The sequence below is a fragment of the Ziziphus jujuba genome, chromosome 7, assembly GCF_031755915.1.
Source record: "Ziziphus jujuba cultivar Dongzao chromosome 7, ASM3175591v1".
Taxonomy (NCBI): domain Eukaryota; kingdom Viridiplantae; phylum Streptophyta; class Magnoliopsida; order Rosales; family Rhamnaceae; genus Ziziphus; species Ziziphus jujuba.
The window spans coordinates 17536501-17561188 of NC_083385.1; the positions used below are offsets into that span (position 1 = coordinate 17536501).

A 24688-nucleotide genomic window follows, 5' to 3' on the forward strand; every position below is an offset into this window, starting at 1 on the left:
AACATCTATAGGTTACTTATAGGTATATAATAACTGACTAACATAGGCATTTTTTTGTTGAAGCCAAAATATTTCTAGCTTCTCAAAATTGTATTTAAATATTAAATTAAACTATTATCAGATTTTTTCCTAATAAAGAAACAAATATAACTTAAATAATTGAGAATTGTATTGAATACATTAGATAATAGAACTTTTAATTACATCTGGTACAAGTTATAACATCCTTGTAATTATAAAATTAGTTTGGTCCAACAATATGACTATAGGTAGAATTTACTGTAATTAAAAGGATCAAATGTAAGTTAAACTGGGGAGTCATATAACACATTTTTGCTACTGAATATTACATGATGCACAATGCACACGAACATATCAAAAGATACATTATCACTAAAACTGCACAACTACATAATTATGAGAAGGTTAAAAGAATAGGTATTGCTTACATACTTCCTAAGGAAATCCATGTTATTCTACCAACATAATAGAACTAATGCTGTAATACACAACTGGTTTTTACACCAAAGGATGAAGAGTATTGATCTTAAGCTGTAGGCATGTAAGTGTCTTCATCCAACAATGCTTCAAGATCAATTAGGTCATCATCAAAATCAGCTGTTTCTGAATTATTTGGATCTGTATCAAATTGAACCTAAAACAAAAATGGGAAATAAAAAATTTAAAAAAAGAAATTAAAAGAACTGAATTAAATATTAAAACTTCATTATTAAGATTATGGATTTATGTGACTATCATGTACCATTTACATTTATGCAATTATGGCTAAGGACACGAACTAAATCTATTGAAAGAAATGTCTTAAAAGACAATGAAGTGATTACCTTGGTCCCCTGAAACTCGGAAACAACGTTTAGCAGCCTACGATATTGGTCTCTTGCCTCAGGATACTGAACCATCGACTTCACCCTATTAAGTGCTTTTTGCAACCTTACCTCTGCTTGCTTCCTGCCTTCTTTTAGGAAATCATCATCATCTTCTTTAGAGAGTGAATTTTCTTTGCTGGGACCTTCAGTTAATGCTTCTGACTTGAACCCACGCAAACCACTTCCTTTTCTTCTCCAACGTAAAATAATTTTCTCCACAATTCCCACTGACCATGTTATCTTTCTGTAGTTTTTCCTGACCTGGTGGCCTCTTACATGGGCCTTTTGTCAATAAAGCTAAAAGTTACTTTCCTGAATTGCATATAGATAAATGCTTTTAAAAAAAAAAAAGAAAGAAAGAAAGAAAGAAAGAAAATATGAGCAGAAACGCCAAAAAGAAAAAAGAATGGAACAGAATCATCTACCTGAATTTTGACAATTCGCTGCCGGATTATTAAAAAATCTTTTCTACCCTTCCAACTACGGAATTTGTTTTGTATCCTTATGGCAGCAGCATTGACATGCTCATCATGCTGTCCCTGTTTGGCAGACTTAACTGCAATAAGTGACAGAGCTTGCTCATCTGACATACCAAATTTATCATCACCATACTCTTTCAACTGTTTCCTTTGGAAGGACTGCACTCTGAAAACTTGATGAATTCGAGCAGCAGCTTGGGTCGCATTGCATACTGCAGCTAATGAATCCTTCAAGGACAACCGATCATTTAAATCACCATCCTTAACAGGAGTTGCAACTCTTTCTGAAACTGTATGCACTGCCTTCACTCCTGAAGTTTCTGCAGCATTGCCTTCCTTTTTATCCAAATTAAGAGATAAAAGGTGTGCACTCAAAGCAGATTCAGCAAGATAGCCAGCAATTCCCTTGTGTCCCTTGGCATATGCTAGGTCAGAAGGTGTTTTACCTCCTGTTTGATATTTGGGACTTGGATCTGTTAATGCTCCAGGAGCTGCACCAAGTGAAATGAGGGAAGCAACAGTGCGTTCTCTGGTAGGGGGAAAAAAAAAAATTACAAACAAGTTGATAAGCCCCCAATTCAGTTCCCATATGCTAGGAGAGGAAAATGAGGTGAATTTAATCTGGTGACTTTACTGTCACGATATTATCCTGTTAGTGTGCAGAGTCATAGCTTGATTGCGCTTGTATTGGGTGGGAATATTTTAGATGACAACAGGGTTGTTAGGATTGTGGGGAATGGCTTATATGTAGGGGTTTGTGGTAGATTGAGGACAAGAGAACTGTGAGAAAGGAATTAAGCTCCGCTATATGGGAGAAAACCAGGTTCTCGAAGTCCTGGGTATGTACTGGATTTTCCATTAAATTCAATAAATCAACCCTATGTCTTTTGTTACCAAACCTGTTCGTTCTAGCTCTCCGTGCTCTGTCTATCACAAGTTCAAGCTAGAAACAAACCAGGAAAAGAAAGATAACTGAAATTGAAAATAAGATGATATTAAAAAAAACAATAAATCATTTGGATTATTACTCACTAACTTAGAAATGTCCTTACAAGTGATTTTCCAAGTGATTTTCTTTGATGATCTATTCGTTCCTTTTTCAGTCAATTCTCATAATAAGTAAATGCCAAATAAGCAGACTAAAACATTGCCCTTTTTAAGCTAAAAGGTTAATATGGGGTAAAATAGAGGAAATGTAACCAGAAACAAAGCTCATAATGGAAACACTGAAGAAAATAAGGTTGCTCACCTGCCACAAAATGCTGCCCAATGAAGCGCTGTCCATCCATTCACATCACGGAAATTGACACTTACACCTGCAATTATTGTAGGTTCCAAGGCCCACTCATAGTCAAGAGCAGCTGCAAAATGTAGAACACCTTGACCACCCTCATCTAGTACACTAGCGCCTTTTCCACCTTCAGCCACTTTCTGCAGGAGCCATCCATGCAACTTTCCTTTAAGTAGCTTTTGATGCAGCTGCTCCTCCACTCTTTCCACAGAAAAGTTGTTCTCTGATGTAAGCTTCAACATCTGGTCCCATTCATCTTCATCCTCTCTCAGCAACAAACTGATTTTACTGCTTAACTGGGATTTCTCTACTAGATTGTTGGGGCCAGAAGTTGGACAGGCAGAGTCGAGACATAATAACTTTCCAAATCGCAAATTCAGTTCTTCAGTTGTGCAGCCACTATCATCATATTTAAGATCCATATCTCGAACTTCATTGACTCGATATTCAAATTCTCGCACCTCACTACATGCTAATCTATTGGAACATGTCACATAAAAAGGGACCCTACCAGCCTTATGTAAGGGTGTATGGCAACGAAGAACACCATCTGCTATAACTTCAGCAGGAACTTCCACTTCCCCAAACATACATGACCATTTAGAACTTTCTGCTTGATGATCCAAGAATCTTCCTGTAATCAAAACCTGCAAGATTTATGGAATAAATGAGAGGGAAAATGATCCTGATGTAACAGGCAAAAAACTATGCCAAGAAACTACAGGTCTCTTAAAGATGACACATTTTAAGTGAAGTTGATGTGACTGAAAGACATAAAGAAGATGAGGTACCTTGACTTCTGAATCTTCAAAAGCCCAGTTCGGTGAGAAATCAATAATGGTAAAGAGCTGGTCCTGCGATAGAGAAGGACCTAACATATAAGCATCCAAACGTACTTGACTAGAATCACCATCAGCATTCTCTGCCTCAACAGTGTCCCAGTAGGCCTCTGAACTGGTTTGCATATGTGACTCATTGACATCTCCAAGTTCTTTACTCATCCATCGGTTAAAACTGTCAAGCTTCTTCAAACCTTCATCTGTAAAAGAGCTATCTAATAATGACTGTTTTATACCAGAAATGTAGTTAGGTTTTCCCTCCAGGAAAACATTGTTCTCCTGAACTGATTTCAGATCATACTCATGCTGTGTGTTTGGATGCTGTGATTGAAGTAACTCAACACCATTGATTTCTCGTTCAGAAGCTAGATTAGATGCTGCATCTTGATGCAAGTTCTGATCCGCAGGCCACTTGGGTAAGGATGAAGAATGGCCTCCAGAAGCCTGATGACAAGGCAATCAAAACCTGAACACAAATTAATGAACTTGAAAAGGAACAAGTAATCTATATATTTTGTTGTAATGAACAGCAATAAATAAAGATATAGAGAATGCAAACAATTTAGAATTTAGCTATCGAGTACAAATTAAATGGTTGAGGATTCATGTTACCTGTAAGAAACTTGCACAATCTGCAATGACAACTCAAATACTAACTACAAAGTTTTACCATATAAAAGTTTCATTCAGTCTCTGGGTTACCATACAATATTCACTAGTCTTCTCCCATAACCTAAATGAAACAATTGTTTACCAAGATTTCTAGCATTTATGCGAACTATTGCAAGAAAAGCATCTATATTCAGCATCATTTCAACTATATCTTCACATTTGGTGGAGATAATCTTTAATATAATGTAGTCTATATCACTTTATACCTGCCACTCTTCTTGGACCTGTGGTTGGCTGCCAAACTCCAGCCTCTTACCAATGCCCTCGGAGAAAAGCTCGCCAAAATTCTCCTGTTCTTGTTTTTGAACAATTCCTAAGCTCTCAGATTGTATTGCAGAAAATGACGGCTGGAGAGGTAAAGATTGAGTGCCAGCACTAGTATTTACCAAGATGTTTTTCCGTAATGGGAAGTCCAGGTTTTTCCGTGGCTCATAAGTAACTCCAACACTTTTACTGCCTTCATTTATGTCTGTTTGAGGAAGTGAGCTAATATCAATGCCAGGAATGGCAGACGATTTTCCTTGATAATCATCTGTTATAAGTAGTTGAGATTGAAGTTGGTAAGCCTTGCCATCAATCGCTTGTTATTTAAATGCACTCATGCATTGAGAAGGAAATAATAACAACTTTAAAAAAAGTTAAAAATAGGTTTACTTGAAAACATCATAGGATAGTAAGGATCAGAGAGTCCGCTATTAATCTGTTCTGCCATGGGGCGCTGTAGTTCAAGAAAAGAGTGGAGTGTGGAACTTGCTTGGTTATATGCTGCATCCATATATCATGTTAAGTTTTAACAACATAATAAAAAATAATAGTAGAGAGTTAAAAGGTAGAGGAAAAAAAATATCTGAAACCCAAGCAATTAACTGTCCATCAACCATGGAGCTCTATGAAACCTTCCTGATTTAACCAAATTCACAGACACCATAATTAAAATGATGCAACACATAAACACAAATGCACCTGATTCAGCATCTTCATATTCTGATGCCTGAGCACTATTCAAGCTTGTTGTATCTGTAGTTTGTGAAATTTGGTAACTATTTGGAGGGAAACTAGAAGAAAAAGAACTATCTATCTCAGAATTGGGTGCAGTTTCAGCGTCTTCAGTCTCTCTAATGCGATTAAAACTTGTCCTATTGCCCTGGTTAAGTTGCAAGAACAAACATAAAAACCCAATACATAGAGATTTTTGAGAGGGAAAAAAAAAATAAAAAAATAAAAAAATAAAAAAGATCCAAGTTGTAAAAGAATAATTAATGATTAAGAATAGCCTAGATATGATGTCTAAAATCCTGCAAGCCAATAAGACAACAAAAAATGTTCAGGCATCTCTGTTTAAAACACTAGAAACCAGAAATATCAAAACTGAATCCACATTGTAGATAACTAAGTTTTCCATCAAGTGCACGCATTTGACAAGTAGAACTCTTCAATTCGAGGATTTGATATTTGCCACATCAAATATACAGTTGAAAGTTCCAAGGGGTAAATAATCTTCACCACCTCATCATTGAACCACTAATGCTCTTTATAACAGAAACACTAAAAATATTAATCATAAAAGTTTGTCAATTAAAAAAAAAAAAAAATTTACAATGTTCATATGATTATTAGTGGGGTAAATTTCAGTAACACTGCACAATTAAAGCTTCTACAAAAATTATTTTTTCTTTGAATTGTGATATATGTCTATATTTTCAAATCATTTTTCTTGTTTTATTTTTCCTTTTCCTATTGATGCATAAGGAGAACATTCTGTAAATAGACAATTTATAAATTAGAAATAGAAGAAAACCTGCCATTCTCTTACCTCAGATTGACTATAATGCAAGTGAGCTAGTTTTTATATGAGAAAACATTTCCAATCCCCTTACTGAAATATAAGAATAGGACTTTATTACAACTTCTACATTTTTATTTATCCACTTCTACATTTTTTTATTTATTTTTTTCATTTACACCCAAATATTGACTATAAAATTCTTCAACTTGAAATAAGACACCTCTAACAAAGTTTGATTCTTTCCCAACCCCATGAACTGCAACTCTTGAGAAGTGGTCCGGCTAATTAACTGCATTATCAATGTGCGTGCTTGAGATTATATTGCTACCAATGTGCTATGATGATAGCACAGGGAATAACTCTTCAAAGCAATAGAAAGAGAAAAAGGAAGAAAATATAGGGTGTAAACTCCACTCACTTATTCAATTCATCATCTCATTTTCTTTTTAAAGATTCCCAGCAAGATTTCAAAACATTCATCACATTTTATAATTTGGTTCAAACAGTACAAATGGTTTTTTGTTTCCATTCATACCTTTGAGTTTCATGATTCTTCAATTTATTTTCTGTTTGAAGATTCAAAACAATATGTCAAAACACAATAACGACTCTAGGTGTTTTATTTTGGTTAAAACAGTAACAATGATTTTGTTTTGATGTATATGTTGGGTTTCACAATTGAAGATAAGTAAGGTGCATGAAAAAATATAATGTATTAAAGTTCATTTCAAAAAAATAAAATGAAGTTTTCATCCTTGTTCCCATATATCCACCCAGTAATCACTAAATTTCAAATTAATGCCAACCAGTTGACATCAATATCGCAATGATTGTAACCAAAATACAATAATGAACAGTTGAACAATAGGACAGATAACAGCAAAAAGATGCCTAGTAAAGTTGTTTATGACCAATATGCTGTCAAAAGGACAGTTCTAACTTTTAAGGACCCAAAAGGGCACGAAGCAATTAAGAAACATGGTTGCAACTTATGCCTCTTATTTTGAAGGATAAAAACATTATGTGATAAATATTATCTACACTCTACAATACTCCCACACACAGGCTTTTTGTTAAAAAAAAGAAAAAATAAAAATCAAGCATTATTCTTAAGTTTATCCATCAAATATCTACTTTAAACCACAAGCACGAATCAAGAATTAGTTAAGGAGCAAGAATGAATGATTGAGTGAACCATTACCTTTACTTCCCGGTAGTGGACAAGTACTATGTGCGAAAGATCCCTGCAATAAGAGTGAGTTAATTAGTTAAGAAAAGCAATAGATAGACCTGGCAATAAGCTTTCAAAATATAAGTTTATAAATTGGTCAATTATTTGAACCAATTAATATGGCATCTCAAACCAATAACATAATCCAGCAAGGTTGTGCCACACATCATAACTCAAAAGAGTGCACCAAACAAAATCCATATCAATGCATGCTTGAGTGCATATATACATGTGAAAAAATAGAAAGACATACTTGTAAAATATAGGGAGGTTAATGTAATTTATACTGCCTACCATAGTTTCTGTTTTTTTGCCCTCGGTAGGAGGAATACATACATATACAAAGCATTTGACTCTTGATGGAACTAGTGCAATTTTGTCAAAGTTAAAGTAAATTATAGACATAATAACACAAGAACTGGATTTTAAAACAAAAACTAAGATAAATCTATGGTTCATAATATCTTGCAACATCATCTTTTTATTAAGAAAAAATGAAAAAGATTTAAAAAAAAAAAAAATTTAAATGATAAGCTTAGAACTCCAGCCTTCAAAAAAGGAAATACACCACACAAGAACCACAAGAAAAAAAATTTCTTTCTGTAGAATTCCAGCGAAGAGCTTAGAACTTAGAATTTCAGCCTTCTTCAATCCTACTAATACAATCAACACAATGAAGAACAATCACAAAATGAAATTGAGATAATTGTCCAACAGAAATAGTAACCGATTATAGAGTTAAATCTTAAATATGAAACAACAGGTTTAAATTTTGAGCAGCTGCATAGTTTGAAGGCCAATTGTAAGATGTTCAACGCATTTACGAAAAGATAATATTAAAAAATCTTTATATAGCATCTTCTCAACTTTCTAATATACTAGAATATGCAGACAGGTAGTCATATGTGCAGATGCACACACAAATCCAACACTCAAAGGAAAAGCAAATGGTGTAAATTGTCAAGATTTATATTCAAAGAAGCTTAGACCCTATGCAAATAAACAATTACAAACTCACTCTTCTAGCATCCAATAACTGCGTCTCTGAAAATTTTCATTATCTTCTCCATGGGCATAATAGCAATGAAGTACATCAATACTTCCAGCCTGAAAAGACGCATTAAGTTACATCGGAAGGTGAAAAATAATTTTATCATAAATTGAAGCTGGCCGCTTTAAAAGAAGGGGGGCATGGAGGGAATGGAAGAAAAAGAAGAAGAAAAGAGAAAAGAAGCAAGCCAAGAAACCTAAAAATATAATTTGATGGCATTTGGATTCATCCATAACTAGTGAGTCTTATTTCTATGTCTCTTTGTGTTAGGAAGGTTAAGGATCATATATGAATATTTTTAACCAAAAAAAATGTTAAACAGAGTCTTAATCATTAATAGCAGGGAGTAAAATTTTGAATGTGGATTTAAGTTAACCAACATCCTTTACTTCACAAAAATAAGCCTGAGATTAGTGAATATTAGATAATTAAGAAAATACTGGAGGAGAAGTGAGAGAGTTGAGATGTTGGTTGAAAATTTGAAGGGGGCTATTATCGTGAGTTTTAGGCCGTAGAAAAATAACCACCAGCTTATCAACTTGTTCAAAATTCAAAATGTTGTAATTGCAAGAGTAGGATGGTTGGCACCGATAGCATAGATAAATAACACACATACACCCCACAAATATAGAAGCTACAAAGGCATCATTTATGCTTACCTTAAGCCTCTCATGAGCTTCTTTCACTGTCTTTCCATCTTTTTTCTTCCTCCAGTTATGGCCATCTTTTCTGAAATATCTCAGTACCTTCCGATCAAAAAGAAAAAGTGAACCACCTGAAAGTAATGCATGTCAAACCAAGAGAACAGTATAAAAAATGCTCTCTCTCTCTCTCTCTCTCTCTCTCTATATATATATATATATATGTATGTACACAAAAGCATGTATCATACAAATTTTTTGGCATATGTAAATTTAGGTAGAGCAAAATCACCAACAACTGAGAAAACTAAGAGTTTAAGCTTCCAGGATTGTTGGTAATTTAACAAGTTCTGTATCAAACATGAGCAAGTCTGGAACGTTATTTTGAAAGATTATGGTCACTAAAAGTGAAGTGGGCCACCATATTGGAAAGTCATACAAGAAGACTTCATAAGTTAAGAGAGAACTTTCACTCTCACTTTCAAAGAGAGTGAAAAAAAAAAAAAAAAAAAAAAAAAAGGAAAAAGGAAAAAAACTTAGAAACAATAAAAGAGAAGCAAGGGGATGAAGATATAGGAAATAAAGAAAAACAAAAAGAAGGGTTTTAATTAAAGCAACAATTAATAACTTAATTAATAGAAAACCTTCAATATCTACCAAAAGGAACTTGTAAGGAAACAAAATGCAGTTAATAGTCATACTTGGGGGCATATTTGCAGGCTCAGGAGCAATACGAAATCTTTTATAATTTCGAAGAATTTCACATATTTCAGCTGGGCGTAACCATCTATGTTGAGCTTCCATGAGTATTTGCTCAATATCTGCATTCCAACAACACCACACTAAATTAATCAAAAAAACACAAACTTTAACAGATAAACACACATAAATATACAAATTTTAACAGGAAACAATTAGTAAAATCCCCAAAATTATACTCTGGATCATAAAAATCAAAACAAAAATTGACTCAAACAAAGCAAAAAAAAAAAAGCTGACCCAGTTGGTTACCAAGACCGTATCTTCTGTTCTCGGCCATGAAATCGTTGTTGTGAATTTTATGAGTTAAAGAGAGTTGAGTGTGATTTCAGAAGCAAATCGAAGTCAGAGAAAAGCAAAAACCCATGAAAGGATCAATAGTGTTTGATACAAAGACTGGAGCTTTTTTTAAAAAGCCGACCTGGTATTTTGGGAACACAAAGGCGAGCTAAGAATAAGACAGTGAAAAAAGTGAGTTAACAGAGCGCGTTTTTGAACAGAAATTGGAAAGAAAGAGAGACAAAATTACAGAAAACCACGAACATTCGGAGGAAGGAGACGAGTCGCAGCCGATGTGGAATTCGGACAGCGACGATTTATATAAACTACTCTCTCTTTCTCTCTCTCTCTTCGTTTGACGTGAATTCCAGGTTATGAACTTTTTTTTTTTTTCCTTCTTCTTCTTTCTCAGTTCTCTCTCTCTTCCTTCCTTCCTGTTTCGTTTTATTTTTGTTTTCTTTTTTTCTTTTTTTTCTTCAATCAATTTATGGGTAACACGTCATTACTTGATCGGTCATAGTTAATATAATAACTCAATCTGGATAAATAAAATTAAATAGAAATTAATAACAAAGGTATATATATACATTTAGTAAATTTATACATTTAATAATTGCATAATATTATAAATATTTTTAATTTATCAAATTATATATATTATTAATTAAGTAATTAATGATTTATATATATTTGTTTTGTTAATTAGACACCACCTTTAATATTATTTTTTATTAAATAAAATATGTTATTTATTTTTTTATAAATATTTTTTTCTAAGTAATTTTAATAAAGTTCTATTAATTGTCTCTTTTTGTCCAAATTCACTACTTTTTTCTAGGAATGTTAGTAGTTTGTTTATTTATTTTTATAAGTCATTATTAAATGTCATTTTTTTTCTCGTGAAAATACACTCTTCTTTAGCAGCAAGATTTTTTCTTATTTTTTATTTTTTATTTTTGGATATTTTCGCAAGTTGTGTGGCTATTAGACAGTTCTTTTTGGTTTTTCCTTCGATGGAAAATGGGTTTGATTGTATACTTTTCTTCTTTTTTTTTTTTTTTTCCCTTCTGACCAAACGTTGACTTTTAAAATTGAAATTTGGAACAGATCTGGAATATATAAGCAAAAATAATGATTTTGTTTTTTGGTGGAAAGCAAAAATGATGATGATTAGTGAACAAGGTAACAAAAATGATTGGTTAATTTATCGTACAATTTTAAACTAATTTATTTCAAATTGACCTCTTCAAAAAATGAGAAAAATTATAAAAATTTATACACAATTCCGTAACACAGAATAAAATCTAAACGCTTACTGAAAAATAATTTTTTTTTTTTTGAGTCCCATAAGAATAACTATCTATTAATGAAATAACTAATTTTCAAAGCTAAATCCATTAAAAAGTATAATACAAATTTCATTTAGTTTAAAACTAACTGTATTACAAAATATTGATTTATATTAAATATATTAAGAGTTTTGACAAGTTTTATTTATTTATTTTTATTTTTTGAATAAGAGTTTTGACAAATTGGTAGCCAAAAAGTACCTTCTTATTTAATGTTAGAAAGTGGATGTAGACATTTAAATTGGTTATAAAATTGTTATACAAAAAAAGTTATATAAAATTGTTGTATAAATGATACAATGCATAATTATAAGGTTGGCACTTTAATTAATGATTAAAATTTTAAATTTAAAAGTAAATTGATAATCTTTTAACATTTCTTACTTAAAAAATGACAATTTTGTAATAGGCTATGCATTCATTGTAAAACTTGAATATGCTTTTGTTGTCCAAAGGTAATAACACAGTAAAACTTAGGTTTTACCATATAAAAAGTGCCAAGACGTTTCACAAACTGTGTCAAAAACTGTGCCAAAGGTCAATAGAGTAAATTACACAAATTCCACTTTAGTCTTCTTTTGTATTTCATTTTTTCTCTTCTCCATGTGTACTATTCTTTTTCTTTTCTTTTTTCTTAAGTTGCACATATTCCTGCTGATATTTCAATTTTCTTTCACATAATGCTTTTATTTTAGTTAAACTTTAAATTTGGTAGTCAATATGGTTTATTTTCTTACAAATATCAAAAATACTAAACATAAAAAAATATATTTAAAAGTTATTTTATAAATAAGTTTATTTGCTAAAAAATAAAATAAACTATAAAATTGGATGACCCGTGGACAACGAAAAATATTATTTTATTTATTATTTTATTTATTTATTTATTTTTTTTTTTTTTTTTGGGTCTATGAATTGAAAGTTTTATAAATCAAAAAAGCCTGAAGGTTACGCCTACAAATAGAAGTTGGCTAGTTGCCACTCTCATGGGTAACAATAGAAGAAAAACAATACTAGGTAGAGAGTTCAAAGACAAGGCACTAGTGATGTCGTTTTTATGACACGAGTTACACACAAAATGGGTTAGGAAATTTTTTTTCCTAGGGAATCAAGCAAAATACACTTCCTGATACTTGCTTTTCAGTTGTAGAATCTCAGTGATTACTTCTTTTGTTGTCCAACAAGTAGTTTGAAAATCAGGGTTGTTAAGGCTAAGAATTACATTCCTGACATCTGATTCACACCATACGTTTGTCCAACCTTCCTCTTTTGCTAAAATCAAGCCCTGCAAAACACCAAAGGCTTCGGCCAATTTCGGAATATTAGACTGGAATTGAAGAGACTTGATTTTTATCACTTTGCCTATGTGATCTTTGGCAACGACTCTGATCATGATCATGCTGACTCCATTTTTTAACTGCGGCATCTGTGTTAATTTTGATAAATTGCATTCCATATAGACCTGTTGGACTGTAATACCAAGCCTTCAAAGCATTTCTTGGAGGAAATAGCTATTGCCTCTTCAAATCTGAGCTTCGGGAGACCCATTGTATTGTCTAGTGAGAAGGTTTTGTTATGGAAGATGGCAATATTCCTTATTTTCCAAATCTAGACCAAGATGAGAGCGGCATAGAGAAAGTAGTCATCTTTGTCACTATTGTGTACCGGAAGGACCTAGTGGGATTAGTTAGCAGATGAAGCTTCTTTTCTATAGATTGATCAGCAAGAGAATCCCATTTTACACATTGCAAACCATAATGCTTTAGCCACTTGGCAATGAAAAAACAAAATATTAAATTTTGTTTCTTTTTAAAACATTTTTATCAGTTTATTTGTATATTAATCCATTGTTTTGAAAGGTTTATTTGTATAGTTTGATTAAAGGGAAACATACACAACTCCCTTGGACAAAAACCCGCTTGTCTTTGGGATTATTTTTCACTTACTTTTGTGAAATAATATGGAAACCACGAAAGATAATGTGCAATTTAAAAAATAAAATGCGTGTGGGAAAATCTTGAAACCAAAGGGTGAGTTACTATAATCGATCTAATTTATACCGTGTTTGTGCAATATAAATTTTTTTTTTTAATTATTTCACTATCCATAAGTTAAAACATTTTTATAGATGTAATGGTATACATCTTAAATTACACATGATTTATCACTTTGTAACTTATTTATTTATTTGAGATTATAGACCTTATACTTCACTTTTTTTTTCTTTTTTTTTTTTCTTTTTTAAACTTTGCACATAGTACAAAAATTAAGGATGCAAAGTGCATTTTAGTATAGTTTAGGGTGTTGTGTAAAAATACTACAAATAAAAAATTAATAACAAATCAATAAACTTGTTTTTTTTTTTAATTAAAGATAACCATTATCTTTTTAATAAATTAGTAAAGTTTTAAAGGAATGTAAATGTAATTTTTCAAATAATAATAATAATAATAATAGCAATGATAATAATACTATGTACATATTATTAAAAAAAAAAAAGACTTATAAAAAAGTAATCAAGTATTTGTAAAATTTAAAAGGAAATTTTCAAAAGATTATTTTTTATAAACTATGTTATTTTATTTATTGCATGTATTTTTTATATTTATATTTATTATTTTTTAAAAATTACTTTCAAGATTTTCTAAATTTTTTTTAATAAAATTTTACTTTTCCAAAAAAATTGGTTTTTTTAATGCTTGTTCAAAATTTTTTTCATTGATCTTAATGTTTTTTGGATATCTATTTTTTTTAATAAAATATAAATAATAATTTTTACATATTATAAATATTTAAGTAAAAAATAAATACCCAGAAAAAAAGTGTTAAGATATTTATAAAATATTATAAAATATATTGTTTTATTTATTACATTTATTTTTTATATTTTATATTTATTGTTATAGGAAAAAGTACTTATAAGATTTTCTAATATGTATTTTTTTTAAAAAACAGTATTTTTCCAAATTTTCTTTAACTCATGTTCAAATTTTTTATTGTTCTTTATTTATTTATTATTTTAAGGATATCTATTATATATAAAGATTTTTATTTTATTTTTGAAAAAAATGCATTTGTAATTTTTTATTAATTTATTTAAAAAATAATTGTGTTACTTAATATTTTCTAACTTGATTAATTTTGTATGTACACATTTTTGTATTTTGCATTTTAAATTTTACGTAATTGCATTTTGCATCCACACTTTTGGTTTCATACGTTAATCATGTGACAATTATATTAAAAAAGTAAACAATAAAAAGAAAAATGCGCAATAATGCCAAAAAAAAAAAAGTTGCACCTTGAACTTTAATTTTTTTTGCATAGTTACACCTTCTTTTATTTTTCCTGTTAACTTTTTTCATAAAATTGGCATATAAATGGCACATGGAAAAAACGTAGCGTACAAAGTGCAACTATGTATAATTACAATGCAAAAAATTTTCAAATAAAAAATTAGTGAAAAAATAGCAATTTTTCAAAAAGTAAAAATAATAAGCCGTACATATTGTCGAGTTATTTTATATAAAAAAAAATTCTTTTAATATTTTTTTTTTGAAAAAGTACAAATTTTATTAAAAAAATACGTACTAGAAATCTTAAAAGTATTTTTTTTGAAAAATAAATATAAAACATAAAAAGTACATGTAATATATATATATATATATATATTTTCAAAAATTAATTTTTCAAAGTTTTCTTTATAATATGTGCATATTATTCTTTTTTTTAAAAAAAATTATATTTTTATTTTTTAATACATTATTAATTTATTAAAAAATAATAATTATCTTTAATAAAAAAATTATTATATTTTATCAAATTTTTTATGAAAATTTTTTGTAGCTTGCATTCAAAATTATATAGAATTGTACTTTATATTTTTATTTTTTTTCCCCATATATCATCAATAATTCTGTTAAAAAAGTAACAGTTAAAAAAAATTAAGGTATAAAATATCAAATTACGATAATTTGAATTGTATTAATGCCAATATTATAAAAAAAAAAAAATTCCATAATTAGGGGAAAAAGACCAAAAACAAAAGCCAATCAAACGGTGACAAACAAACGGGGTAAACAGATAGGAGGAGAACTCAGGAGAGAGCCGCTTCACAACAATTTTTTTATAACTGCTGAAAATTTTCCCTCTCTTCTCTTCGTCCTTCCCAATATATATATATATATATATATATATATAATTTTCTCTCCTATTTTCCCGAGAAAATTTACAGAGGGAGAGAAACACAGATGGCATTGACAGTCCCTGGCCAGCTAAATACCGAAGTGATACCGTCATGGGGTTCCAGGAGCGTCGACTGCTTCGAGAAATTGGAGCAGATTGGTGAAGGGACTTATGGGTTCGTATTTATTTATTGTTTTTGAAAAAAAAATGGAAAAAAAGAAAAAAAGAAAACAGAGAAAGTGAAAGGGCTCTGTATTCTGGAATGCCCTTATTAAATTTATTTTCTTTTCGTTTCGTTTTTCTTTTTGGTAGTAAAAGATTTGTAGGTGTTTGTTCATAATCTCTTCTAAAATATTCAAGAATATATATTGAGCTCTATTCCTTGCTACTAAGTTTATACAAAAAAAATTCACTTAATTTAAATTTATTTTATTAGTTTTGTGGGTATTGTATTATTTGGCTCATGTCTTATGGCAGCTTATTTCATTATTGTTTTTGAAGCATTCTTTGATGGGATTTTTTTTTTTTTTTTAACCCTTTTCGTTAAGAATTTTTGGAACTTGAACATGCCAAAAATGGTTGATCTTTATCTGTTTTTAATTAGTCCAGACGGTGAAAATTGTGACTCTTTCTGTTCAATATAAGTGGGCATATCTGCCTGTTTCCATATATCTTTGTGAGCATCTTCCTTCTGCGGGTGCAATATACAATTTCAGAATTCAATTATAAAATGAACCAGAGAGTCAATTAACTAGAAATCATGGTTTCATGGTTTTCTTCATATTTAATTAATGGTCATATGCCACTGGCATAGAAAAATTGTTTAACTTGTTAGAAGCTCAAATTTTTTTTGAGAATTATGGATTTTGATAGACAGAAATATGGAATTTTAAATGTAAAGCAATTGTTTATATTCTTTGTTTGTTATGGAACAGAATTTTTATAGCCGTAATGATGTTGGTTTAAAATTAGGCCTTTGATGGTTCGTGTTTTTTTGTAGTCAAGTGTTCATGGCCAGAGAAACCAAGAGTGGAGAGATTGTTGCCTTGAAAAAGATTAGAATGGACAATGAAAAAGAAGGGGTACATTACTTTTCATGTATTATTTGCTCCTGTTAGATGAGAGATATTATATATCAGAAAATTGATTGGATAATTAATTTAGATGGCAACAAAAACCATATCCACACCCACAAAACTCCTCATTTTTTCTATAAAATTTCCTGACATTTTTACTGTATTTATGCAGTTCCCCATCACGGCCATTCGGGAAATTAAAATTCTGAAGAAGCTTGAGCACGAGAATATTATTAAACTGAAAGAGATTGTGACCTGCACAGGTGGTTTGGTTCCTTGCCTAACAAATTCTCTTGTAAAATTCTTAAAGTACCACTAACTTAATGCTGTTGGTTTCTTAATGTTATGTTTCTGTCTTCAAGGTGATGCAAAGGATGAGCAAAGGAATCAAGGTAAGTGGTTGCATCAACTTAGTATGGTTTTATTCGTATTGTTACATTTGATTTCTTATGGATACATGTGGTTAAAAATTTTCTTCCGCCTAAATTTGTATGTCAGCAGTAGTTCTATTTCTGACATATCTTATATTTCTTTGTCACTTACAGATGGAAATAAGTTCATGGGTGGTGTCTATATGGTTTTTGAATACATGGACCATGACTTGACTGGGCTTGCTGATCGCCCTGGACTGAGGTTTACAGTTCCTCAGATAAAGGTATCATGTGTGTGTTATTTTTCCCCAGAAGTAAGATAAAATAAATTGAAGGTTTATTTATGTGTTTGCACTGGATTATTCAGTACCTAACAATTTTCTAATATTTATTTTTCAGTGTTACATGAAGCAGCTATTGACTGGACTCCACTATTGTCATGTTAATCAAGTACTTCATCGTGACATCAAAGGTTATGAATTAAGTTGGAAAACATTCTTTATGAGATGATTACATCTGTTATTAAACTTTTGCGCTTGGAGCTGTGTTTTGAAAAAGCTTATTCTTGCAGGTTCTAATCTTCTAATAGATAATGAGGGACAATTGAAGCTAGCAGACTTTGGGCTTGCAAGATCATTTTCTAATGATCATGGTGGAAATCTTACCAATCGCGTTATTACTTTGTGGTATAGGTAAGTTTTCTCATAAGTAGAATGAAATATATTTTAATTGCTTTAGTCTGATTCTTTCAAAGCTTATGCTTTGATTTTTAGTTAGTGATAAGATTTATACATTTTACTAGGCCCCCAGAATTGCTTCTTGGAGCCACCAGGTATGGTCCAGCTGTAGACATGTGGTCTGTTGGTTGCATCTTCGGTGAGCTTCTGTATGGAAAGCCAATTTTGCCTGGAAAAAATGAGGTTAGAGATATGGCTGAATAACTTTTCTCTTATAAGTTTGAAAAATGATCGTTTTACCTCTCAGTGGTTGACTCTTGACAGTGTAACGTGGTAGTCAGCTGTCAGAATCTCTTTGCTTTCCAAGCAGCCTTGTTTTTGTACTATGTTTTTAATGATAATCAGTTCTATGGTATAATTTTAATAATCACAAGCTAGATGAGGGGCATATGAGCTTTAGATATACACAAGGCGTGGTTTTGGATATTGATCAAATTTGTTTCATCTTGGGTGGTGTGATCAAATACGCTTTTAAATCTTCTCCTTCTTAACGCTATATAACATGCTTTAATAAAGCCAGGATGCTTCTTTTTGTTTCAATTTTAAGGTGGTTAACGATGCAAATTATGCTGTGGATTTAAGGGAGAGTTTGCTTTTGTGCTTGAGGTTCCTGTTTGCCTAAAATTTAGCATGGTTTGGGCTAAGGAACATGTGAGAAATAATTTAGGCTATCTATATTCCCTTTTGCTTCTGGATGATAATATATTATAGAAGATTGTTTATTGAATGGATCCTTATGGTATGGATGGTTTGGACTTTAATGTGGAACTTGTTTTCATGAGGTGAGCTAATCAAGCCTTTATTCTACATGGGTCTGCCTTTTTGGTAATAGTTTCCAGATATATTTATCCCCTTAAATGGAAATTTGTTGAAAATTTGAAGGATTCACTATAAAATGCCAATTGAAATTTATGAAGAAATCTTTGAAAATTTTGCCCATTTTGTAGCATACTTTTTCCCCCATGTATTGGAAAATTTCAATGAAATTTTGAAATTTTCATCATTAGATGAATGACAGACATTTTTTTTACACTTCATTGTAGCCTGAGCAATTAAACAAGATATTTGAGCTTTGCGGATCACCTGATGAGAACAACTGGCCCGATGTTTCCAAGACTCCTTGGTATAACAATTTCAAGCCAACAAGACCAATGAAGAGACGTATTAGGGAAATGTTCAGGAAGTAAGTGACTAAGGATCGATCTTTTGCATTGAGTATAACTGGTGCAAATTAATGTTGCTGTAAATTTTAATACAACAAATTTGATATTCATGATTTTAGTTTGCCTTGCAGTTTCGATCGCCATGCTCTAGATTTACTAGATCACTTGTTAACCCTTGATCCAAATCAGGTATGACTTCAATCTGATGGATTTTTTCTCAGTGTCAAGACCTCTATGCTGCTGCATAGATTTTTATATTCTCAAAGCAGTCATTTCACATTTTAAGTGTTTGAAATCGCTAGGATGAATTACTTTTTACATCTCTCTCAATTTGCATTCAAAACCCAAATATACACCGACTGTAGGGGCAAATTGTCATTTTCTTTGGGGGCTGTTCAACTGATAAATGATCGACTACTAAGTCACTCTTCACCCTAGTGCACTACTCAGGATAAGAATAGATTGGGCAGATTGCCCATTCTACTTGTATGGAGATTTGAACTATCTTTTAAACCCAAAATATAAAAAATTTATATATATATATATATATAATTTATTGGCAGATATATTCAATTTTTGGGCTTACATAAGATATATATACATTTATAAAAGTGTTTGATCCTACAAACATGGTAAGTGGCACCATAAAGCAATATGCGTTGTTGATCTCACCTTTTTTCTGTAGTACTCTAGTAATCCACTTTCAGATTTTATCTTTTTCCTACTTTTTCAATGGAAACTGTTTATTTCTTCCTCTTATTTTAATTCTGTATTCTGTAGACTTCTATCTTTTGCTGTGGATCTAATTTTACTTTCTTATCTACCTTTTTCTGGTTTATGCAGAGATGGACGGCTAAGCAAGCACTAGATGCAGACTATTTCTGGAATGACCCTTTACCTTGTGACCCTAAGAGGTTTTACTTCAATCTCTAAACACAATGTCCCCATGAAGTTTTGTTAGATGACTTGGAAATTTGCATTAAAAACTGATTTATCAACATATGCTCACGGTGGTAGAACTCAATTATCATTCTGCCCGCAATTTTCATGCCACCTTATGCCTGGCAATTTCCGTTCTCTTTTCTGCTTTTATGTGACTTTGTGGTTGAACTTGTCCAATAAATTAACATATTTTAGCTAATTTCTGCACACTAAATGTGTGGCACTAGATGGTTTCTAGTAGCCTGTTGGTTCCTATCCCCTTTCTTGTAGTGGTGGTCCAGTCAATCTATTTGGTGGATTTGTGGGGTTTGTGTTCCAAAAATTGCATGCTTCTATGATCTTTTTGAAATTAGATGAAAGGTTAAACCATGCTTATCTTTTGATCATACAGCCTTCCTAAGTATGAATCATCGCATGAGTTCCAGACAAAGAAAAAAAGGCAGCAGCAGCGACAAAATGAAGAACTGGTAAAGAGACAGAAATTACAGCATCTTCAGCAGCATACTCGCCTGCCTCCCATTCAACATACCGGGCAAGCTCCTTCACAATGGCAGGGGCCTAATCATCCCCTGAACAATGCACAACCTCCTGTGTCTGCTGGACCTAGTCATCACCACTATGGAAAGCCCCGTGGTCCACCAGTAGTTCCAAACAGGTATCCTCCGAGTGGGAATCAGAGTGGAGGATACAACACGAATCGTGGTGCTCAAGCTGGAGGTTACAGTGGCAGTCAATATCCAGCTCAAGGGCGGGGCCCTCCATATGGTGGATCTGGTATGCCTGTTCCTGGTCCTAGAGGGGCCCCAACTGGTTATGGTGTTGGCCCTCCTAATTACTCCCAGAGTAACCAATATGGAGGCTCTGTTGGTGGTAGAGGTCCAAATCCTTTGGGTGGCAATCGAAATCAGCAGTATGGTTGGCAACAGTGATAGTGGTAACTAACATTTTGCTTGGGAAAATAGATTGACCTGGCAAAGAGCAAGGTGGACATGGCCTCATTTCATCGTGCGATTGCCATTGTGCAAAGTAGGAATTTAATCATTAGTATTTGGAAGCTGTGGTTAGCTTTGTATAAGCGTTTTAGGTTAGTTTAGGTGTCCTGAGTATATACTTTTGAAAGGTGTTTTTGTTCCTTAGTTAACCTTTAACGTCTCCTTGAACCGTAGGGCTAGACCATGCTATAAAACACAGTGCAGTCATGATTGGACAAAGTTTAACGTTTCAACTGATCTTCTAGAATGTAAAGGTTGCTCTTTGGTAACAATTTGATACGAGTTTACAGATCAGAACAAGGTGTTTCCATTAAGATTGCTGTTAAAGTTCATGTAACCTATAACTTTCTAGGTTATTTGTTTTGCTAACTTATTTTGTTATTGTATTAATCCAAACCTTTGTCTGTTCAGATGCTGAAAGTATATTTTGCTATATCTTGATCTTCTGTATCTTTTCTCTATGGAAATATAACTAGATAATGACCTAGTTTTAAAATAATTAAAAATAGTCTTAAAATTCCATTTGAAGAACGACGATGAAAATGGAATACGTTAAAAAAATAAAAATAAAAAAAAAATAAAAAAACCCAAAAGGAATGCTTCTTCTCTCTCACACTTCACAATTATATGTGGAATCAAATGTTTTAAGAGGATTCTACTTTGAGAACAATTTTCATGAACTCGTACACGAAGTAACTAGTTGCAGCTGCTGGTAAAACCTGAAAGACAAGACAGCCAAAATTAGTGTTATATAAGATATCATCTTTTGGAAATACAGAAAATGAATCTAACGTAATGAAAGATATAACATGAAATAAGAAAAAGGAAAAAGAAAAGAAAAAAAAAAAAAAGAATCCATGATATTTTAAGAAGAAGGTGACTAAAGATCTGTCATTACCTGCAATAAGCTGGGAACTAATCCTGCATAAAGAGCAGGGATACCACCTTGCTCCACAATTTTTACACAAGTTAACAGTGCACTTAACCTTGTCGACGGAACTTGCATTTGAAGCTGTTTCCTCAAAACGTCCAATGGATATATAGCAATTTCGGAACAAGCACCAGCAACTGCCCCATACATTAATGTTCTAATCGGACCCAATTCTAACTGCTCCAAGGCATTCAGCTCCTGACCTTGCTTCATGTCTTCAATTCTTTTTCTCCCTTCTGGTGAATGCACATAAGCTGATTTCAATATATCATAAACACCATAAAATATGGCACTTGAAGGAGCCATGCTTAAGATTGTGGGTGCTAAACCCTTGTAAAGAGAAAAGAATCCCTCAGTTTGGATAGTGTGGCGGAGTGCACTGATTACACCACCCAAGGCTTCGCCGCCAGGTGCAACCATCTTTGTCCTAATCTGTAATAAATGGAATTTTCAATAATGTTGATTAGATTCAAATTTCATAGACAAAAACTGTATGAACTGTAACTGATTGATGACAAGATGATTGACTAAACATGATTGACTTCTGGGGATTAGGGGGCAAGCACATAATTAAGCAAAAGAGTTGAGGCATTTGCAGATTCTGCATGAACAAAATATAATTCAATGACCTTCAGAAGTTCACAACTGACCAAGAAACACACTTCATTTCATACCAGTAGAATTTGAACCTGACCTGTGTATATCAAACTTCAACAAATTCAAGTCATAAACCAAGCAATTGCCACTTCTGTATCAGAAAATGAAGGTAATTACAGAGCAGGTCTAGAACTCCTAAAACGATCTATGCACATGAAATCAAAAAACAAGTTTGAATTTCAATTATATATAAAACAAAAATAAAAACGTGTTAGAACCTTTGTATTTCCAAATAATATATAGGGTGCTTCACGCGATGCACTAATAAAATTGAACTATTTCTTTAAAGATATATGGGGTTTATGGGGTTTTGCACGCCATGATTCCAGCCTCTAACAAGAGAATAGCAATCAGACTTAATATGGTTCCTCACAGCTCAAGGATTATGCATGTCCCAAAATTCCATAAGCAATGAATTTTGGGCACTCAACGCCGAAAACACTTAAGAGTATTAGTTGCAGCATCAAGTAAGCAGTTCAGGCTCTGTTGACTCTATATTCCAGTGAAGTAGTTGGTAGACAATTTGCCCAAGTCTTGGAAACATGAAATCAGTTAAGGGCTCTCAAGTAAAAGTAACAGCAATTAAGCTTTCAAATAGGACCTATCAATTATAAAATTGTGGCGGTCACAGTCAAAAGCATTTACTCATGTACTAAGCATACAGTGCAAGCGAAGAATACTTCAACATGTATAACTTAACCACAAGAAATCTATGCTGGCAACAAGAAAATAATGAAAAAGCTAAACCAAATAACACTGGTAAGTTGCAAACATACGGTGTCTAGAGGTAAGCAGAGTAAGGTAGCCGTAATTCCAGCTGCGGCACCAGCAAGAAATCTCTGAAAGTTTGTGGTTTCCTCATGACCAGACATTTTGATGAGTTGATTTTTATATGCATCATAAGCATAGAAATCGATTGCCTTAGAAGGTGCGGTACGAAGAATATTTACAAAATTTCCTTTCCAGAAACCTTTTAGCCCTTCAGAAGCTGCGATAGTCCTAATGAGCTGAAAAAGATTCTTCTGCTCACCCCGAAGTATATATTCCAGCTTTAGTCTCTCAAGCGGTGCAACAAATGTTCTGCCACAGAGTCACATACATATGGAAACAGATATGAAGAGTTAGAATTTAAATGGCATCGCATTTAACACTCACTGAAAGAAAAAGTTGGGATTCCCACAAAAAGGTTTGGTCAGTGTCACTGGACATTTTGTTTAGACTTGAAAAGACAAAATTCTTAGAGCTTCAATTATAGCATTTAGATTGACCCTCCCTTTGAATGCTAAATAATAGTAGGATGGGAACATGTATTAGTATTTTCGATTGTCATATGCATACCATCATTTTTACACTATTTTGGGACCTACGTACGTTATATCCTTAACTTATAAAATACCATGTACATGTAACATATACAAAACATAAACTTTAGGTTCAGCTTAGTTCTTATGTTCGATCAGCAAGAAACATAAATGTAGAGAAATCAATTTCCATTGCTTTTCTTCAGCTTGCCCGGAAAATATTACTTCCTTTGAAATAGGAAATGGTAATATTACTTCCTAAAAACGACCAAACACAATTTTGTCAACCATTTACAACCAAAATAGCAATAAGCATTTAAAAAATAATAATAATAATAATAATAAAACCTTGAAACAATAGCAGAAACAGCTCCAGCCCAGAGATGCTTGCTGGTATTCACAGCACCAGAATTCTTCCTCAACCTCGCTTTCTGTCTCTGCTGCACCATCTCAGTCTCACCCTGTTCTTTCCCATTTTGCCACTGGATTTCTCCTGATTCCCCAACAAACCCCTCCTCATCATCATCACCAACCCCTTTGCCTCTCTTAGTCGACAAGCTCACAGACAAAAACCCACCTCCAACTTTCAAACCCTCAAAACCCACCACTCTCCAGCGAGTCCTGGAGGAACAAAAAACCAAATCCGAACCCGGATGCAGTGGGGTCTTGGAGGAAAAGAAGGAAACCAAAGAAGGAGGTACACTAGTGGTGGGGTCGAGGAATAAACCTCCTGGGAAGAATGGAACGGACGGTTGGGATGTGATCAAGTGAGAAAGACAAATGTGATCTGATCTATCCATTTTGTGGTGATGGAAGCTGGGTGGGGAAACAGGGGATTGGATATGGGTTTGCAGAGGGACATTAGGAGGTGGCAGAGTTGTTGTTCATGGGAATGAAGAAGGGAAGAATCTTCAAGGATTTGATCATGGAAATTGAAGTATATATTAGAATATGAAGAAGGTATTGCTGGTTTTTATTGACCTCCATTAGAGAATGATAAAGCTAAACACGTAGCTTTTGACCTCTCATGGTCTTCTTCTCCACTATCAGTACTTTCCTGGTTGCTCTG

General features: G+C 32.5%; 3 protein-coding genes across 7 annotated transcripts; 1 reads left to right on the forward strand and 2 right to left on the reverse strand.

The window, feature by feature from the left end:
* Positions 1-260: 260 nt before the first annotated feature.
* Positions 261-10333, reverse strand: LOC107425191 (calmodulin-binding transcription activator 3). Of its 4 annotated transcripts, none has more exons than XM_025076107.3 (14): positions 10180-10333; positions 9877-10057; positions 9579-9698; positions 8896-9011; positions 8204-8292; positions 7156-7198; positions 5132-5312; positions 4823-4933; positions 4375-4700; positions 3449-3940; positions 2616-3304; positions 1313-1895; positions 846-1169; positions 261-655 (listed from the first exon to the last, which is right to left on the reverse strand). In XM_025076107.3, exons 2-14 carry the CDS (start codon positions 9914-9916, stop codon positions 548-550), a joined length of 3222 nt encoding a protein of 1073 aa, XP_024931875.3. In that variant the 5' UTR covers positions 9917-10057; positions 10180-10333; the 3' UTR covers positions 261-547. The 4 variants fall into 4 exon arrangements, with proteins under 4 accessions (XP_024931875.3, XP_048334656.2, XP_048334658.2 ...); XM_048478699.2 differs by having other exon boundaries at positions 9877-10084; XM_048478701.2 differs by having other exon boundaries at positions 10166-10329.
* Positions 10334-15360: 5027 nt separating this feature from the next.
* On the forward strand, positions 15361-21165 carry LOC107425192 (cyclin-dependent kinase C-1). 2 transcript variants are annotated; one of them, XM_025076485.3, is made up of 12 exons: positions 15361-15624; positions 16450-16531; positions 16698-16788; positions 16888-16917; positions 17071-17180; positions 17296-17368; positions 17468-17588; positions 17699-17816; positions 18677-18816; positions 18916-18985; positions 19640-19710; positions 20130-21165. In XM_025076485.3, exons 1-12 carry the CDS (start codon positions 15515-15517, stop codon positions 20665-20667), a joined length of 1554 nt encoding a protein of 517 aa, XP_024932253.2. In that variant the 5' UTR covers positions 15361-15514; the 3' UTR covers positions 20668-21165. The 2 variants fall into 2 exon arrangements, with proteins under 2 accessions (XP_024932253.2, XP_015890635.2); XM_016035149.4 differs by having other exon boundaries at positions 15366-15624; positions 18928-18985.
* Positions 21166-21308: 143 nt separating this feature from the next.
* On the reverse strand, positions 21309-24688 carry LOC107425193 (probable mitochondrial adenine nucleotide transporter BTL3). The gene is made up of 4 exons (XM_016035150.4): positions 23968-24688; positions 23095-23398; positions 21629-22093; positions 21309-21449 (listed from the first exon to the last, which is right to left on the reverse strand). Exons 1-4 carry the CDS (start codon positions 24417-24419, stop codon positions 21375-21377), a joined length of 1296 nt encoding a protein of 431 aa, XP_015890636.1. The 5' UTR covers positions 24420-24688; the 3' UTR covers positions 21309-21374.

Bases quoted from the DNA above. Each gene is read 5' to 3' on its own strand.
- LOC107425191 (XM_025076107.3), bottom strand. From the start codon at position 9,916: ATGGCCGAGAACAGAAGATACGGTCTTGGTAACCAACTGG. The intron at 5,313-7,155 runs GTAATGGTTCAC...CAACTTAACCAG, and splicing joins TCCACTACCGGGAAGTAAAG to GGCAATAGGACAAGTTTTAA. The intron at 4,934-5,131 runs GTGCATTTGTGT...ATATGGATGCAG, and splicing joins ATATGAAGATGCTGAATCAG to CATATAACCAAGCAAGTTCC.
- LOC107425193 (XM_016035150.4), bottom strand. From the start codon at position 24,419: ATGGATAGATCAGATCACATTTGTCTTTCTCACTTGATCACATCCCAA. The intron at 22,094-23,094 runs GTATGTTTGCAA...CATTTATTACAG, and splicing joins TCTGCTTACCTCTAGACACC to ATTAGGACAAAGATGGTTGC. The intron at 21,450-21,628 runs GTAATGACAGAT...CTTGTCTTTCAG, and splicing joins TAGTTCCCAGCTTATTGCAG to GTTTTACCAGCAGCTGCAAC.
- LOC107425192 (XM_025076485.3), top strand. From the start codon at position 15,515: ATGGCATTGACAGTCCCTGGCCAGCTAAATACCGAAGTGATACCGTCA. The intron at 15,625-16,449 runs GTTCGTATTTAT...GTTTTTTTGTAG, and splicing joins ATTGGTGAAGGGACTTATGG to TCAAGTGTTCATGGCCAGAG. The intron at 17,369-17,467 runs GTTATGAATTAA...TTATTCTTGCAG, and splicing joins ACTTCATCGTGACATCAAAG to GTTCTAATCTTCTAATAGAT.